The sequence below is a fragment of the Aegilops tauschii genome, chromosome 2 (assembly GCF_002575655.3).
Source record: "Aegilops tauschii subsp. strangulata cultivar AL8/78 chromosome 2, Aet v6.0, whole genome shotgun sequence".
Lineage (NCBI taxonomy): Eukaryota > Viridiplantae > Streptophyta > Magnoliopsida > Poales > Poaceae > Aegilops > Aegilops tauschii.
Window position 1 is genome coordinate 3,960,041 of NC_053036.3, and position 19,304 is coordinate 3,979,344.

The following is a 19,304-nucleotide window of genomic DNA, read 5'->3' on the forward strand; positions in this document are numbered from 1 at the left end:
TATTTTAATGTGTGTGACATGTACGTATGTGTTGCATGTCAGATGAACCGAAACGTATGCATGTATGAAGCCCAATTAATAAATTAGTAGTGTGTTTGGTTTGGCAAATCCACGGTCCAGTTCTTACTGAATCGTGTGCTCAGATCGCTAAATTTATGTGGGAGGGGATGATTGTACCATTTTCTGGCTCTGCTCATATGTGATTCGGATTTTCAGTGACTGGTTGGTACAATATGTAAATGAACCCTTCAGTCAATTCAGTTCATCAGTTGATTCATTTACACTGGAGAAGTTATATTATCTCCTTTCTTATAACTTTTCCCTAAAATACTTTTGAACGCCGAATAAATAATCCAGTTACATTTTAACCATTTCCAAATCTTTTACAATGGAGAAGTTCTATTATCGCCTTTCTTGTAACTTGTTCCAAAAGTAACTTTGAACTCCAAATAAATAATCCAATAATATTTAAACCATTTCCCAACTCTATTACAAATGGAGAAGTCTATTATCTCCTTTCTTGTAACTTTTCCCAAAAAATACGTCCATTCGGCTAGTAGATGAGTGATTAACTAGCATGGTACCAAAGACGGTGAGTGAGGTTGATCTGTACTTTTTTGGCGGGTTGTGACCTATACTGACTAGGACGTGGACGTGTGAGGGTGATGTGTGCCCGGGCGGGAGGAGCGGCTGGAGGTGCGAGAACACGGCGGCGAGGTCGACCAGCGTACGACGGTCTACGTCAAGCGCGCGGGCGGTGGGCAGTGTCGAGGGTGAGCTGGAAAACCGGGACGTAGCGACGAGTTCGACGACGATGGCGGAGCCGGCTAGTCTGCTACGTCGAGTGGCCAGCAGGGAATAGGGCGACAGGACAACCAGGGTCAACCTGATGGGCTATCGTTATTCTGGAAAACGAAAAACTGACGAGGTTGCCCTCACGAAATCAATGCCGGATGATTGTATACTTTATTCCAATATTTTTGAGTTCTGCTTGAGACATACATCCGTTGACCAAGATATCATATAGCCATATAGCCACGATTACTCCTATTGCAGCAGTAGTGCATGGGTTAGCATAGTTAATTCATAGAAGAAAATGTGGTGTACATTTATTTGATATTAAGTTATATCAGCTTCCCAAAATTGTACGCACTTATCTATTTAACATTTGTATGCATTACATTAAAGCAGTAGTCTGGTTTGATTCCATAAGGTTTGCACTTTATGGAACTGTCAGCATATAAATCATTTACAGAATAGTGATTATTCTTGCATCTCTTTAGTTCTTCTAATTATTTTATGATAACACAGAACTATGTGTTCTAATTTTCTTTCTCAAAACATGCAAGTGGTTAGGCTTTTCTCTATGGAGATTTGCTATGCAAATAGTAGTTTTGTACATACATTTTAGAATAATATATAATGCTACCAACTTGATAAGTTGTCACTCTAGTTGATGACATGGTCTCCCAAATACTTCTCTGAACTGTTTGCCAGTAGGTTACTCCTGATTAGTGATTGATGTTGTGTTGCTGCAATGAAACTTTATTGTTGATTAATGAAAGACAAGTATTCCTTATAGGTTTACCTAAACCTCATGATTGACCTTCAAATCATGTGAAATTAGAATGATGGTTCAGATGATAATAACTACTGTTGCTATCGTTGCAATCAACTTGCCATTTTGTAACAGAATCTAGTTTGTTAAGGTTTCCTTGGTCAGAGCCGCTAAGGACGTTTGACCTGCAGAGGTGAAGTTGTTGATTAAGAGGGTCTGCACAATGTTGTATATTTCTTATGTAATGTTGTGTAATTTTTATCAAGGGCGTTTGAACCGATGTTGGATGTAAATGACCTTTACTTGGTGAAATTATTGAATGAAAATTTATGAAATGGGTCAAATTATGGCCCTGTTCAGCGGAAATTATTTGGGTTCTGAAAACTCATTCGAATATGTGTAATGGGTTCTGTTCTAGCTGGTTGGATGAATATCATGGTTTGTATTGTAATAAATGCAATAATGGGCCTCGTTAGACAGAAATAATTGGGCCAATGGCATCCCACGTCAGGTCACGACTCCACGTAGATGCCATGTCACGTCCGGGCTTCCTATATGGCGCATATGCCGCCGCCGAGCGACCTGGCGCACACCCCCTGGCACGCTGGACGTTCGTATGGGCCGGCCCATATACAGTTTATCTTTCTTTTTCGTTTTTTCTTCAGTTCTTTTCTTTTCTGTTTCTTTTTTCTTTTCTGTTTCCCTTTTTCTTTTTCTTTTTTCTTTTTCTTTCCAAATCCGTGAACATTTGTTTTGTATCAAAATAAAAATATGTTCGTCAATATGTAAAAACGCTCAATGATTCATAAAATGTTCATAAAATTCTTTTTTTCTTCATCGGGTTGAAAAAATGTTCATCAAATTTAGAAAATGTTTATCAAATTCGAATTTTGTTCATTGATTTAAAATATTCTTCATTGAATTCAAAAAATGTTCGTCAAATTCGAATCTTGTTCATTGATTTCAAAAATTGTTCACCAAATTCATAATTTGTTCATCGATTTTCAAAAAAAATTCAGCATCGATTTCGATTTCAAAAAAATTTCACCACATTCAAAATTTGTTCGTCAATTTCAAAATATGTTCATCAAATTCAAAATTTAGTTTTCTTATTTTTTTTCTTTTCTTTCCAAATTCGTGAACATTTTTTTGTATAAAATTCAAAAAATGCTCAACGATTCAAAAAATATTCCTAAAATTCCTTTTTTGTTCATCGGATTGAAAAATTGTTCATCAAATTTCAAAATTTGAAACCGTGAACATTTTTAAGATCATGAAGATTTTTAAAACTGGCAAATAATTTTTAAAAATCGTGAACATTTTTGCTAGATCGTGAACATTTTTCTGAAATTGTGAGCATTCATGAACATTTTTTTTTCCGAAATTGTGAACATTTTCCAGAACAAAAGAGCATTATTTCGAAATCCTAAACAATTTTTCGAAATGTTGAACATTCTTTAAATCATGAAAACGTTTTTGAATTCGAGAACATTTTTTGAAATCATGATCATTTTTCGAATCATGAACATTTCTTTAATTCAACAAATCAGTTTTTGAAATCATGAACATTTTTTACAAATTTGTGTACCTTTTTTAGAACTCGTGAACATTATTTGAAATCATGAACATATTTGAATTTATGAAAATTTTCTTACAATTTTTTGAACATTTTTTTGAAATCATGATTTCTTTATTTAAAATTAGTAACTTTTCTAAAATTTAAAACTTTTTGATATCCTGAATTACTGCGAAAAAGAAAAAATAGAAAAGGAAAAAAACAGGCAGTGTCCCGGCCCAACATGCACTACTAGGGAAAACCTTATACACAGCATCTTAGCAGTAGCGCTGGACAAAACAGGGCGCTACTGCTACTTAGTAGTAGCGTGTTTAAATAGACCGCGCTACTGCTACTACTTTAGCAGTAGCGTGTGCTAGGATAACGCGCTGCTGCTATGTTTGTACTGGGCGGAGATGACTAGCCCCACTTAGCAGTAGCGCGTATCCGTAACCAGCGCTACTGCTACGTCCCACAGCAGTAGCGCCTATCTCGAAAACGCGCTACTACTTCCTTACCTTATCCTGGAGCGGTTCACCCTCTCACTCACTCTCCCTCTCACTCGCTCTCGACCGTGCCGAACCCGTCATCCGCCGCCGCCGCGCTGCTCCTCCACCAAGGTACTCCCTCCGTCCCTCTTCCCTCCTCCTCCCCCGGCCGCCCTCCTCCCACCGCCCCTCCCTCCTCCTCCTCCGGCCGCCCCCTCCCTCCTCCTCCTCCGGCCGCCCCCTCCCCCTCCTCCCCCCGCCCCCTCCGACCTTCGACTCCGGCCGCCCCTCCCCCTCCTCCCCCCGCCCCCTCCCTCCTCCGATCCCACCGGCCTCCTCCCCTCCTCCTCTCTCCTTCCTCCTCCCTTCCCCTCCTCCCTCCATCTCTTTTTTTTCTGTTTTTACTGTAGTTTTTTACTATTGTATAATGTAGTTTTTTTTACTGTTTTTAGTAAGTGTTTACAATAATTAGTAAGTAAATTAATAAACTAGTGGAACTAGTTTATATTTAGTAAGAACTAGTTGAATTAATAGAACTAATATATTTTTAGTAAGAAAATTAATATAACTAGTTGAACAAGTTTATTTTTAGAAAGAACTAGTTTATTTTTATTTATAGTAAGTTTATTTTTGGTAAGAACTAGTTGAACATGTCACATTTGTTGTTATTTTTTTAGTTTAATCAATTATTCTCGCATCGAAGTCGACGATGCCTATCCCGCATCCTCGTCGTCGATACCCGTCGTTCGCTAGGGTTTTAGTTGTATTAGTGATGTTATATGTATGATACTATTCGAGGTGTATTAGTGATAACTTATAGGGGTTTTGTTTTTGCAGAAATCAAGGAGCCCCTCTCCATCATCCCCGCTGTCGTCCCCGTCACCGACCCCCTCCGACCTTGAGGTGAGACCAGCCAAATCTCCATCTCAATATGAGCCCTATAAGATATGATGTAGATAAAAACATGTATATCTTGTGTTGCTCAAATAGGATATGTGGTTGCCCAAGTGGCCGGTCATGTTTGCAGGTTACACCTTCGAGTGGCCTATGTTTTGCCGGAGTGTTGATTAATTTCCATTCCGGCAAATTTCAGGCGCTCGATATGTCCTGTTTTCGCAAAGGTCATGCCCGAATTTTCCGTGAATTTTGGCATGACTTGTGCTAGAATATGTAGGAAATATCGAGTGGCCTGGATTTTCTAGAAAGATAATTAAACGATATTTCGGGTTGACTTTAAGTCTATCGAGGCCGAAGAATCCCGACTTTTGTCGTGGAGGTCGTTTCTCCTTCTTCTCCGGGTGCTAGACCTTTGTTATGCACTAGGGGAAGGAGGAGTAACGACCATCACCGACGGTCACAAATGTCAGAGAGGAATTAGTGACGGAGAGTCTCCACCATATATGAGAGGACGAAGAATCCCGACTGTTGTCGTGGGGGTAGCTTCTCCTTCGTTCCCGTGTGCTAGACAATTTGGTGTAATGACCTCGGGAACGAAAGGAGGAGCTACCATCACCAACGGTCGAATATATACACCACGTGAGCTGAGAGTTTTCAAGAAAAGACTCGACAGACCGATAGTCAACCCGTGATGAATAATAATGATCTATTTTAGTTTTTGTAGTACATATATTTAATTGTACAAGTTTAATCTTTGAATTATGAACATAGGAAATGTCGTCGGACGAAGAAGGTCCCGGGGAGTGCTCCTGGTGCGGTGACAACCGGGGTTTCTGCGACAGGACTCGCCTGGACGAAGGTCGGCGCTTCAGCATTAAGCTCGAGGAGGCCTTTGATTGTGATACGGTAAGCTACGACGCAAAGTGTTTTTTCGTAGTTAGGCTCGACTTCTACTACTTCAACGTGTAATTTTCGTCTTTTACAATTCGACTAGCTTATCCCATGCCATGCAAGACGCTATGTCTTGGAGAGGATGGGTTTTAAAGATCGTGAGAGGAATGAAACAAAGAAAATTAACCTAAGGACCCATCATGGTATGGATTTTGAGGTAAATCTATACAATTCTGAGAGCGTATCCCATTTTGGTTGCCCGGGTTGGAAAGCACTTTGGAAGATGTATGATTTTCAAGAGGGTATGTTTGTCAGCAAGGATCTTGGTGATCCTGACACCAACCAAGACAATTTGGACATTTGGGTCCTTGTTGATACGCTTCCAATTCTACCGCTATGTGAGTTTCTCAAACATTGTTATTAAGTAATTTATATTGTTTATTTCAAAATAGTTGACAGCTTATTTCCATTGATAGCTTATTTTCATTCTTCAAAGAATGTGCGGAAGATGGTAGAAAGAACCTACTACACCGATGGCTCTGCATTAACTTATCAGGAGAAAAATCATTTGGTCGCATATTGTACTGAAATTGAGAATTACAATGCCTTTTATCGAACTCCTCCAAATTATGGTCAATACGTGCCACTAGTGCACGTGTTGAACCATGATAACTTCCATGGAGATGCCCTGGTAAGATTTTTTACTATTACGACATCCGTGCATCTTTTGCATACTTCTAAAACTGAACTACATTGCTAACTACGAAGTTATTACTATGTTTTTCAACAGAAAATCCCGATGGATTGTGTGCCTCATTTGATGTATCAGAATGGTCGCCTTGATGTTTTGAACATACAGCCAGGTCGTCCTACGAATCTCACCTGTCATCCTTCATGGCCGAGTAGCTCACCATCCTTCGTAATCTAAAAAACGACATAGCATTTGAAAATAAACTCAACGGCATTTGACTGAACACCTATTGGGTGTGGTGCCCGCCATGGAGGTCGTGGACAGGGGGTGGAGTGTACCTGGGTACAAACGGTTCCAGGGTAGAAAGCTCCGTCAAAACAGTGAGCGGGCACTTCAGTGCTGGTTGCAGACGTCCGGCAATGCCTATGTGGCGGCTAGAGACGAAGAACATTGGCGGCGGAGGTGGAGGGTGCGGATGCAAAGCAAGGGGGAGAATGGGCGATGTGAAAGGAAATAGGGCCGTGTGGGGGGATTGGGTGGACCGAGGGTGTCGGAGTCCTACGTTTCAGGTGTCCGAACTCCCGTAAACCTCTCCCAGTTTGTTCCCAATTTGCGAGAGAAATCACGTTCGGGCCGCCCCACGGACCGATACAGGTCGGCGTTGGATGGCTTTCGCGGTCCGGACAGCGCGGGCCGGACGGTTGCGGGAGGTTGTGGGTCCGCCTTGGAGATGCCCTAAGATCATGAACGCACAAATAGGAAACTCTAGAATACACAAGTTTTCGATGTGAAAATTTTCATTTGTGAGACATATTTCGAGAAGCACCCAACTCGAATAGGGTAATTGTTCCTGGGTCATTACTTGCTAGAACCAATCTATTTTCTTCCTTGTCATCATCGTAGTAAATTTCTTGATCTTGTTGCCTAGAAACAACTCAAGTGTGTAGCTATAGTACTTACTTGCACCTTCAACAATCCTTCTTTCCTTTCACTTGTGTGTATAATGTCATGGCCTTCCTCATGACCCTAGGTTGCGATAGCAACCGTGACCTTTTCTTGCAGGATGGATGAGAGAGAGAAGACAACAGTTTCTCCAATACAGATTTTCTTTCCATCTTCCCGACCTTCTCAAGGGCTCGAGGGGCTTCATGTGGATCGTAACCAGCAGCTGCGAGTAGCATCATTCCGATATAATCTGCTTCTATCTCCTGCCTGCATATATAGTTAACACGATCACTATATCAGTCAACTTGCATGGTTAATTTAGTAAATACGATGGAATTAATTAGGGTGCAGTTAGGGTTTATCTGGAAGCCTACATATTCTAATACAAAGCCATCACGTATCTGATTGCTTTGGAGGGTTATTTTCTTTTTCCTTGTCTACACAAAGCGTCTTATATGACTTTGATAACCGTTGGCGTGTTTTTGTGCGTGTTCATGTTGGCTGTGTACATTATAGCTGTGCAAGGAGTGGCCGGTATGCATTCATTGTGTTTTATGTCCTCTTGATGCTTCATTGAAGCCAATAAAATTCGCCCGTTGTGGAAAAATGTAAATACGATATGAACTACTCCCTCCGTCCCAAAATTCTTATCTTAAATTAGTCTAGATACGGATGTATCTAATATTAAAACGTGACTTGATACATTCGTATTTAGACAAATGTAAGACAAAAATTTTGGGACGGAGGGAGTATTAATTACGTACCTTCGTAGGAATGGGGCGGTGAGGAGGGCCGGAAACCACTTGTTGTCGATCAAGTTTGCGATCATCTCTGACATGTGCTTTGCAAGAACGTGTCCGAACTATACAATATGTAGTAGGAGCACAAAAGAAAATTTACTACTATGCATGCTCTGCCGGATGAACAGATGATCTGAGCTATACGCACCTCGTGCCCAAGAACAGCGGCGATCTCGGCGTCGGTGTGGAGACGGCGGAGCAGCCCGGTGGAAACTACGATTTTGCCGGTGCACAGCACATAAGCGTTGACGCTGTCGTGTCTGAGAACAACCGCCTCGCAATTGAGATCGTCCACCCAGTGGAGAGCCTTGTTGGGCAGGCTACGGTGGACGCCGCCGACAAGCTCCATGACGATGCGGTTGACGCGGACGCTGTGGTCGTCGTTCTCCTCGAGTATCCAGGATGCGTACTGCTTCTTGAAAGCGGCGAAGTAGGAGTCGGCGGCATGGCGCTCGCGTGCGGCCCGGCCGGAGCGGGGGACGAGGTGGGCGCGGTTGGTGTAGGGCACGATCTCGACGTGGTAGCCAACGTGCATGGTGATCATCCCCATCGCCGGCCGCCGTGGGCTACGTATACGGTATACAGGAGATTCATCGGGGGTGCAACGTGTACTACTACTTTATACTAGCATAGCAGGGAGTGAGTGGAGGAGTATGAGTCGGAATTAAGTTCTAATATGGCACTGGATCGAATTGATAGATCGGAGCCGATTATGAACTGCAGCTGCAGTCGGAAAAGGAAACGGTTGTTAATCAATGCATGCTTCTTTTTAGATGAGATATACTAGCTCCCTTCGAAAATACTTGTCATTCAAACGGATATATCTAGTTGTATTTCAATGCCAGATACACCTGTTTACTCCTATCGCGGCCGCCGCCGATCTGCCCCATCTCTGATGGCCTCTAGGCCATGGTGGTGCGGAGGTTTCTCAGCCGCCACGCCGGTAGGATGGATCCCGTTCTCGTCGGCGGTGATGTCCCTCGGTAGGAATAATGTCTCATGTTCTATCCCCGTCCCAATGGTGCATCTAGCATCGTCGGAGGGCTGTGGAGGTTTCTCTACATCGGAACTCGCGGAATTCGGCCGGTCTTGGTCTTCGGTGGATCTGTTTGGATCCGGTCTTCGTTCGTCTCCGTTTGATATTTACATGTTTGATCCTTCTGATCTATGACTTTCTTCATTGGTGATGGTTGCTGCTCTGTTGCGCTGGTCCTATGAGGCCTCACGACGACTTCCAGACTACCTACTACAATAAGGTTTGTCCGCCTTCGGTAAGGGAGGGGCGATAACGGCGGCGCGTCTTCGGCTCGTTTAGTTGCTTGTAGTTGTTGCTAGGTGTCTACAAACATATTTGTAATTTTTATTACCTCTTTTGTTCTTTGTAGTGCCATGTTTAATGGTGAATAGATTTGATGTTTCTTTAAAAAAATAGATGCGACAAGTATTTCAAGGAGGGAGTACTGATCACTGCACTACTAGTGCATGCATGCATGTACGATCACCATGAAGATCGATCGAGCTAGCCAAAGGAGAGTTTGAAAGCCTGGCTAGCATGAAGGGAGTATAATGTAGTTACTAATGGCATCTCTAACGCGGACTATCAAATAATCCGTAAAACATCGGAACAAGCTGTCCGGATACATTTTGTCATTAATGTGAAGTCGTATTTGTTCGTGAAGGTGTGCACACTTCCGTTTTCCCTCAAATCGGATGTAAACCCAGGGTGCTTTGTGAGAGTCCGGACCTATATAGCATAGGACTCCGACACCCACTGACTACCCAAAACTGAGATGAAGCCCGCGCATTTTGACCAGTCCGTATTGTTTCCGCATCAAAACCCGTGTTTTCACCCACTTGTTTTCTCCACTCTCGCCTCTTTGATCGCCGTCATCATCAACACTAATTCGCACGACTTTTGCTGTCCACCGCCGCATGAGCCCGTTCGAAGATCTATTGAAGACGGCGGAAGCGGAGTATCCGCAGATGGTGGCCACTCACAAGATCAACTCAGCAAGACGACAAGCCCGCCACCTCAAGAAGAAGGCCAATGACCGAGAGGAGAAGATGGCCGACAAAAAGAAGGGCAGCGGGCGGGGATGGGGGCAGGGGCCAGGCAGGAATAGGAGGCACCGCCGCGGTTGCAGTCCATGCACAAGCCGCCCTGGCCGGAGCAGTTTCAGCTGTCCTACTACTACTTCACCAAGCAAGCTCGGTCTCAGGAGCAATCCCCAGCCACGGCTACCACGTACATGACGTAATGCGTTGACCTCACCACGGCGGCACTCAATTTCGCCAACGCGACTGCTGGTCTGGAACTTTTGTAATCGGACGCATATAAAACCTACAAACATCCGCCTATTTTTGTTGTGCTCGGGCGCTATGAACACTACATTTTAATTTGTTCATATTGCTATGCATTCAAAATGAAGGAGGCAGGATCTGGGTGAATATTTAGATAATACGGTTGGATGACCGACTCCCGTATTCGTGTCCGTAGTTTTGGGGAAAATCATGAGTAATTCCAGTAGTTGTTGTCACAGTGCTCTTATCTTACCGCAGGAAAACGAGAAGGCAGATAGAAACTAGTAGTTGTTGTCACAGTGTTCTTATCTTACCACCTCTGGATCTAGATCGGACGCCCACTGTTACACGGTACCAATTGAGAGGGCCGAACTGGACTAGAGTAGCAGTATTATTTTTCTTGACTTCAGCTGCCCCATTGTTTTTCGACATCAAGTTTTTACTTATTGCTACTGCTGTTTGCATCCACCACAATACCCGGGGTGACTAGTATAGGATCTGTCCCTTAGGTGAGATCATGGAATGAACCCCAAAATTTCATATTCAGACAATTCCGAAAATTCTGAAAAGAAATTATAACACACCCGCGGGATATGTCCAGAACTCTAAAAAAATCAGCTCAAAACACAAATCTACAATCAGATAAAAAGAAACAAATTCGACTATGAGTAGTGTAGCTTTTGGGGAATAGTATTTGATACTATTCACATCCACCACAATACCTGGGTACATGGGCCTGGCCGGCTGGTCCCATTTTCGCCTGTTAAGAAAACAATACTAATAGTTACTAAAAAAAGTTACTTAAAAAAAGAAACAATACTAATAAATAGCTGCTGTCATCCCTGAAATCACTAATTAAGGAGTACTACTTCCAAAGACCACTCCCAACTTCTCAGACAGTGCGCCACTTGTCGCAACCTGAGAGTCTTTTCTTTTTTCGTACATCTATTAACGTTTTATCTGTTAAACCGTGCGTCCAAATCTCGAACCGTCTTCACCATTGGATTCTTCGATGCGGGGTCTTCAAAACTAGATCCCATGTCGATAGATCTTGACGAACTTTTATTTTCACGAAAAAAACCGGGCAGAAAAACAAACCGGGAGCGCGTTTTTTTCCTTTCCGAAAGAGGCACGGCCGTGCCTCCCGCGAAAGCACAACCGTGCCTCTCGCAAAAGGAAAAACAAAACATGTTTTTGTTTCCGTTTCAGAGAGGCACGGCCGTGCCTCTCACGAAAGCACAACTGTGCCTCTCGCGAAAGCAAAACGGTGCCTCGCGTGGACGAAAAAAAAAGAAAACATTTTTTTTCCGTTTCAAGAAGCATTGCGAAAGAACACCCGTGCCTCTCGCGGAAGCAAAACATTGCATCGCACGGAAGGAAAGAAAATATAAAACACTTTTTTTCGTTTGCCTCTTGCGAAAGGGAAACCGCGCCTCTCACGGAAGCAAAACCGTGTCTCTTGCGGAAGGAAAAAAATGTGTTTTTTTTTCATTTTTGAGAAGGATGGTTGTGCCTCTCGCAAAAGCAAAATTGTGCCTCTCGCGGAAGCAAAAGAAAAAAAGAAAAAACATTTTTTCGTGCAAAACTTTTTTTGTCCAAAAGCTAAGGAAGTCCGTTGAAAACCAAAAAGTCAAAAACCCCAAGAAAAAAATCGTTTAAGAAGCCGAAAACGCGTGTGAAAAAATAAAATAAACAAAATCCGGTGGGAACCCCCAGAGGGCGACACGTGGCGGCGGCTGAGAGCACGCTCAGTCCACCCCAAGTGATCGTTGTGAGGCTTCCGAAGGTGCGCTCGTCAATTAGTTGCTCTCGTCATCCCCTCAAAAATAAAAACTGATGCATAATAGACAAAAAACTGTTGCTAATAGTAGACACTAGTATTCTCAAAAAATGAAAAAAAGACACTAGCGCCTTGCATTCATCTTCGGGAGCGAAATTAGTGCCTCCATGTGCAGGTGCTACTTAAATACTCCATCTTCGGGAGTAATAGTCTTGTCTCAAAAAAAAAAACTTAAAGAATAGTCGTGTTTTTTCCTTCAATAAAACACAAAACACCATAATAATAAGAGTTTTCTTTCAGCTACACATGGAGGGACATATTTATGCTAACAGGGGGGACATATATTTATCCTAAATTGTGACAACTCTACCATAATCCTTCGGGGGGACATATTTTACTCAGATTCGTGCCATAACGTGGGGAGTAACAACTCTACCATAGGGTTGGTTCTCAGCTCATATTTTTTGTTCCATCTAGATGCTGCAAGTGCAATATTGGTTGATGTAGAATATGTTAGGCTTAAATAAATGAGATATCGAGGTGTCGACAGCTACAAATACTTCACTGTGCTGTCCTGATAAGAAAATTGCATAATCCGTTCAACACATAACTGTTAATTTTGTGAACATTATTAAAAAAATTGACCAATTTTTAAATTTCATGAATATTTTAAAAATTCTAGAACAATATTCATTTGTGAATGCAGTTTTAGATTTATGATTTATTCAAAGTATTTAACATTTTCCAAAATTCATGATTGTTTTTTAAGATTTTGTGGATATTTTCCAATATTCATGATTTCTTTTTAAAATCCATGATTTTTTTAATATTGCAAACCCTTTCAAAACTTTTAAAACAGTGACCAGCCTTTCAAAGCTGATGATTTCTCTCGCAAAAAAAAGTTGGCGATTATGTCTACGACCTTTTTTCTAGAGCAGCGAGTGGAGGAAAAAAAAAGAGTACGGAGATGCCGTGGAACGGACAACAAAGGAAAGATCGGGATCCCTATTTATCACCTCGGTCAACAGTAGTTTTTTGTTGTTTGAAACAATATCCGACCAAACGCACACCCGCCCTCGCTCGCTAGATAAATTGGGGCCGACCCATTCGCAGGACCGTTTTATGGTTTTCCTTTTGTTTTTTTTTTTTGTTTTTCATTTCACTTATGTTTTCGTTTTTTTATTTCCTTTTATTTCATACTTTATATTATATATTTTTCTTTGTTTTATATTTCTTCCTTCTTTTTTCTTTTTTTTCTTTTTTAGTTTTCTTGTCTTTTCTGTTTTTCAATTTGTTTTTGCTTTTTCCAAATTTGCAAAATCTTATAGAATTTTTTAATACTTTTAGGGAAATCACGGACAATTTTCAAATTCACAAACTTTATGAAATTTATTAACATGTTTGATAAATTCATTCACATTTTTATGAAATCATGGATTTTCCTCCAAACATGGCATTTTTTGGATTCCCTAACAATTTTTCAAATCATGAATATTTTTTGAAATAAGGAACATTTTTAGAATTTGTGAAAAAAATTACAAGTTACAAATAATTTTTGAAATCTAAAACAATCGTAATCATGAACATTATATGAAATTTGTGAACATTTTTCAAATAAGGTTTTTTAAAATTATATGAATATTCTTGAAATTTAGAACAATTTCTTAGATTCGAGAACATTTTTTTAAATTCATGAATAATTTCAAATTTGAGAACATTTTTGAAATTCCTGAACATTTTTAGAAATCTATGAACTTTTTGAAACGCAAGAAATATTTCCAAATTGGTGAACAAGTTGGTGCGCTCTCAACCACCGCCACGTGTGGTTGCGATGGCTGGCTTCGCACCGCATCATGCGGGGAATAGGGGAGCAACTAAGAGCATCTTTAGCAGACCCCTTAAAACTGCGACCCGTATAAGAGTTTTACGGGCCAAGAAAAACGCATTATAAGAGCCGATTTTAGCTGCGGCCGAACAGAGCCTGTATAATCGACCCGTAAAAAGGAATATTCTATGAATATACCTCCGTCCTCTCCTCAAGCCATTCCGATCTCCACCTCCGTCCCAAATAAATCCACAAATGCGAGAGGATGGATGAGGTGCAAAATTGAGCTGCCCGAGAAGAGCAGTACGCGCAGGCTGTAGCCAACTAGCCATTCGTCCTGCAAGGAAGGGGAACAGGGGACGAGGTGGGAGAGGCTCACGGCGAGGAGGAGGGACTCTTTGGCGGAGAGGCGCTCCATCTCGTGGGCGTAGCTGGCAGCGGGCTCCCACGCCTGCGCGTACACGTCGTCCCGCCAGGAACGAACGGGCGGCGGCCTGGATTAGCAGCGTGGTGGCCGGGGACGGACGGGGCGGCGGCTCAGATGAGCAGCGCGGCGGCCGGGGACGGACGGGGCGGTGGCCTGGAGCGAGCCATGAAGACTCCGATAGTAGTTTGGACTGCCCCCCCCCCCCCCCCCCCCCCCCCACACAACTGTCTTCCGCATATACAGGGCCCTTTGGGTTGGCTCCGCAATCTTTATTTTCACGGGTTTGGCAGGGATGTTTTCCGCGCCCCTAAATTTTTTTTACAGGTCGGGGTCGTTTACGGGTTCTATTCGGGTTGCTTTTTGTCTAAAACTGTAAACTGGCGGTTATTTTACAGTTTCGTGCGTTTTAAGGGGTCTGCTAGAGATGCTCTAATGAATGAGTACTCATTGCTTAAGCTCCACAAGAGTCACTTTTGGTGGGCTGAGAGCGTGTCACTTGTCGCGCTCTCGACTGCCGCCACGTGTCACATGCTGGACGCTCCCTCGAAATCTTGTTTTGTTTTTATTTCTCTTTACGCGTTTTCGGGTTTTAGATGATTTTTTCAGTTTTCTTTTTGCTTTTTGTTTGGAGAAAAAAAAATGTGTAAAACACATTTTCTTCTTTCTTTTCTTCCGAGAAAGGCACAAATTTTCTTCTCATGGAGTTAAAGATTTGCTTCCACGAGGGGCCAGCTGTGCCTCTCGGAAATGAAAAAAATGCATTTTTTCTTCTTCTTCCGCAAGAGGTATATATTTGCTCTCTTGGAGGCACATGTTTGCTTCCGCGAGAAGCATAGCGATGCTTCTTGGAAAGTGATTTTTTACTTCTGCGAGAGGCACAAGTTTGTTTCTGCGAGAGGCATAGATTTGCTTTTCGTGGAGACACATATTTGCTTCCGCAAGAAGCACAACAGTTTTGCTTCTTGTGAAGGCACAATTTTGCTTCTCGTGGAGGCACATGTTTGCTTCTGCGAAAGGCATAGATTTGCTTCTCGTGGAGGCACAAATTTCTTTTTGCGAAAGGCACAGCTGTGTCTCTCAAAAAGGGGAAAACCCGTGGTTCCAACTCGGTTTTTTTACATCCTGTTTTTCCAGTTTTTTGTCGTGATTTTCTTTACCGAAACCTATTAACACAGTATCTAGTTTGTCAACGGAAGGAAAGAAGGTTTCTAACATCAGCAGCTTTGCACAATGCATGAAAATACTTTGCCAAGACTCCACCAATGAGCTGGTGGTGCACAACGTCGCGGGCCCTCGTCGGAGAAAGATGACCATCGCCTTGACATCCTCGAACACCGTGCACAACGACCGCTGCAGCTCGAACCTTCGGTGGATGGGGTATAAATCCCACGTGTTCTCTTTTCTCTCCTCATCGTGTCTGAGAGCAGCATGTCTGAACTTGACAAATGAACAGATTGTGCACCGTCTGGTTAGCTGCCCATTCTTAGGGCCATTTCTGTTAGAGTAAGCCACACAACGATGGTGATCAGCATGTGCGTGTATTGGTCGAGTCCGGACGCCGGTGCATGGCCGTGGCGAGTGGAGTCTCCGAGCCGGCCGAGTCTCTGTGCGTCAGTTCCTGCATGTGTGGTGCGTGGGAGCTGCGTCTCCGCAGACTACAAAGCCGGCCACGTCCAGGTTGTTAGTAGCGTGCATGTAGCTAGGTAGTTAGTGCATGGGTTAGTGGCCACTCTGGGCGGCTGGGCTCTGCGTGCCTCTACGTATTAAAATGGCCGCGGTGCTCGTGTGCATAGGAGCGAAAGGGAGATGTAGCCTCTGCGAGTGTATGTGCGCTCACCGTACGGTGGTGTCGAGTTCGTGCTCGGCGGAAAAAGATCCTCGTTGTTGCGGCGGGTGTATGTGCGTCGGCGAACTACCGTGTCCCTGTGTTTCTTCCCTTCCTTCTTCTTCCTTCTGTTGTTCGAGCGCAGCAAGCGTGAGGGAGAGAGCTAGGGTTCAAGGTTTCGGTTCCAACAATTTCTTTTGACAGCTAAAAAAAAACTCTGCGTCTGCATCTACATGCAAAGAAAGAAAGAAATCCACATAAACCTTTGCATTGTTAAAAACTAATTAAGCTCTGTTTTTGCGTTCGAGCAACAACACTCGACAAAATTTGAACAAAACAACCCCCAACTCCATTCTTGTTTTTTTACACACAATGGTAATTTTTTCTTAGAAAGAAGGCTGGCGCCCGGCTTTAAATTAATAAAGCCCTTACAACCAACGATACAACACAACACCACATCGCACAACAAAGAGAGAGAAAACAAAAAACACAGGCAAGATACAAGGGTGCGCATGAACAACAACAAAGCCCAGACACAATGGTAATACACATAGCATGTCTAACATGTGGTTGTTAGACTTAATCTTGATTCCATGTTATGCATGTTTCGCTTTTGTTCAACATGTAGTTAGTGTCTAGTGATGGACCTAATTTTGTTTGTAAAAAATTTAACAATCAATTTTGCATTTTCTGGTAGAATATTAAGCTAATCAACAAAGTGAATATACTAAAACAGAAAGAGGGAAAATAGTGAAACCATGTTCAACTAAATATAGTAAAATAAGAAAAATTAAACATCGCTTAATCATGAGAAAAGTCGTAAAAGAAAGTCATTGCGCAGAGCTGCCCTTGGAAGCTACAGTGAACTAATGACAAAACATGCAACGAGGAATACGAAAGGCTAGCAGTATTCGCATCCTTCGCATCCCTCTTTTTTTGGCCGGGTATAAAGCAGAAAAATAACGTACATAGCCCAGCTCGGTAGACAAACAATTGTGTACATAACCAGAATCCCTTAGTGTGTTCTGGTGCTCCTTGTTATCTTTTTTGTCTCTGTGATCTGTCAAGGGCTCAAGATCATCTAATCAGTTTCTCTCTGTTTTCTCTACAGGTCTTCTGGAAATCATTGCCATCCGTCGTAAGTAAAGCTCCCAATCATTTTCCTTATTATTATCATTTTCATATTTCGAACAGAGTAAAAATGCTTTACAAAATCCACTTCTTAACCTGCCTTTGTTGTCAAAATTTGTTGCAATGTGTGGGTTCGAATATGAATAACATTTTGGGAGCACCCTGAGAGAGTTATACAAACAAAGATACTATACTTTATGATTGTTGCAGGGCTACTAAATTACTCTTTACAAATTCATGATATTTAGGGCCTTTCATGATTGAGACACTTGACCTTGGCTGCACTGCGGGGCTTCTCTGCTTCTCCCGTCGCGTCGCCCCCGCGGGTGACCCGGGGGGAAACCCTAGCCGCCGGTACTCGGCCTCCTCCGCTTCTCCCCCTCCTCGCCACCGTCCGCAGTGCCGCCGGGCGAAGCCTGGCCGGCAGGGTGGTGGCGGGGCTTCTCCCCACCCTTTTCGTCTCGGCTGGCGCGGGACAATGAGATCGAGAGGACCGCCGGGCGAGCGTGTGGACCGGTGGCGCGGCGGGCGGGTCTCCCAGCGGCGTCGTGCGCAGCGCGGCGGCGGCCTGCTTGTGGCGAGGTGGTGGCTGCATTGGACATGACAGGTGGCCGCGGGTGCCGCCGGATCCCGATCAGATCCATCTGGATCCTGTCTTTGGACTCCGCCGGCCACCGTGGGGTGGTGGTGGTTATCGCTGGTCACGTTGGATCGCTGGATTCGGCATTTGGAGATCTACGATGGGTTCTTCTCGGTCCTCCTTCCTGGTGGGCTGAGCCCCATGGCTCTTTAATCTCTGCAGGTTTCGGTTCATGGCTAGTTGCCGGATCCGGAGCAGACGGAGGTTTGTGGTATAGGATGGGACCAGAGGAAACTTTGGTTGGCTTGTTTGACCCGGCATCGGCGACGTCACTCAACGCCGTTACCCTCCATGGAGGCGAAGCCGAGGTCTGTCCTATCCACCCCTGAACCCCTCCTGGACGAAAGTCCAAAATTCTGTCTGGATTGGGCGGCGGCGGCGTCCTGCACGTCGCTTCCTCCATGGAGGCGCCGTCTGGGGAGGACCTCGTGTTCGGGGGAGAGATGATGTGGGTGGTGTGCTCCGCGTAGCTCCAGTAGTGGCGACGATGTGGAGGTTGCCATGTGGTGCGACGTTGTATCTACCGCGTCGATGACGACAAGTATTAGCGGCATGGTGCAGCTGGATATTGTCGACAAATGCGGCTGGATGGTCGAGCGCAGGGCGGTGGTGCCGTCGACGGCAGGCTGGCAAGGTGTGTCAGTCCCTGCTCCGGAGATGGATCGGTGGAAGAAGGCGGTGGCGGGCTCGGTGAGTGCGCCGGACCGATGTGTGACCCAGTCCCGGTATGTGGCTGTGATGGGGCATCCGGCATTAGACGTTAGGTTTTGGTGTGATGTCTGTTTGGTATTAGCCTCGGATATTCGGCAGCCCTACATCAAGAGGATACGAGTAGCGACATGTGTTGCTAAGATGGTGGCTCCAGACTTACTGATGTACTACTTTGTAAAGTCTCTGTGAATAATTAATAAAGTGGCTGCATGCAATCGCTCAGATGCAGAGGCCGGGGGTACATCCTCCTTTTTGAAAAAAAAAGATTAAGACACTTTCTTTAAATTTTGTGTCACTCGTAGTACGGTTTTGTATTTATCTTATTTTGTGCATGTACACGGTTTAGTTTCCCACAGTTCATATTTTGAGAGGGCAATTGGGTGTCAGCTAATTAATTATGCACAATTGGAGATTAGCTGGCTCTTAAATATCACCTATGCATGCGTGCCTCGTGATATAGCAGCATCAGATTAATATGCTATAAGCATGTGATGCCTACCAAGTAATTATGCTTTAGCTATGAGCAGTTGGCTATGAAGGCTGTTAGAGTTGTGTCGAATATTATGTATAAGGTAGGTTATAGTTGGACTATGAGTTGTATTGTGTTTACATATGATCTGGAGTCGTGTCACTTGTATCCTAGGCCTCTCATATATAGTGGGGGTAGACACACGATGTAACCTATGCCAACATAATAGCACAGGCGCGCAAGGGGGAGCCGGCGTGTGCCGGCGCCCGGGTGGCCGGTGTGCGGTATTGTGACGGTGTCACGGGGAGGAGCGCCCGTAGTCAGGCCCCGGGGATGTAACCATATCGGTGAACCTCGTTAACAAATCTCG

The 19,304-nt window shown here is 43.9% G+C and overlaps 1 protein-coding gene across 1 annotated transcript; it reads right to left on the reverse strand.

Moving 5' to 3' along the window:
• Positions 1-6,267: 6,267 nt before the first annotated feature.
• LOC109751682 (mitochondrial metalloendopeptidase OMA1-like) lies at positions 6,268-8,375 on the reverse strand. The gene is made up of 5 exons (XM_020310572.1): positions 7,974-8,375; positions 7,790-7,887; positions 7,181-7,292; positions 6,727-6,815; positions 6,268-6,313 (listed from the first exon to the last, which is right to left on the reverse strand). The coding sequence occupies exons 1-5, from the start codon at positions 8,373-8,375 to the stop codon at positions 6,268-6,270; spliced, it is 747 nt and encodes a 248-aa protein (XP_020166161.1).
• Positions 8,376-19,304: the final 10,929 nt, after the last annotated feature.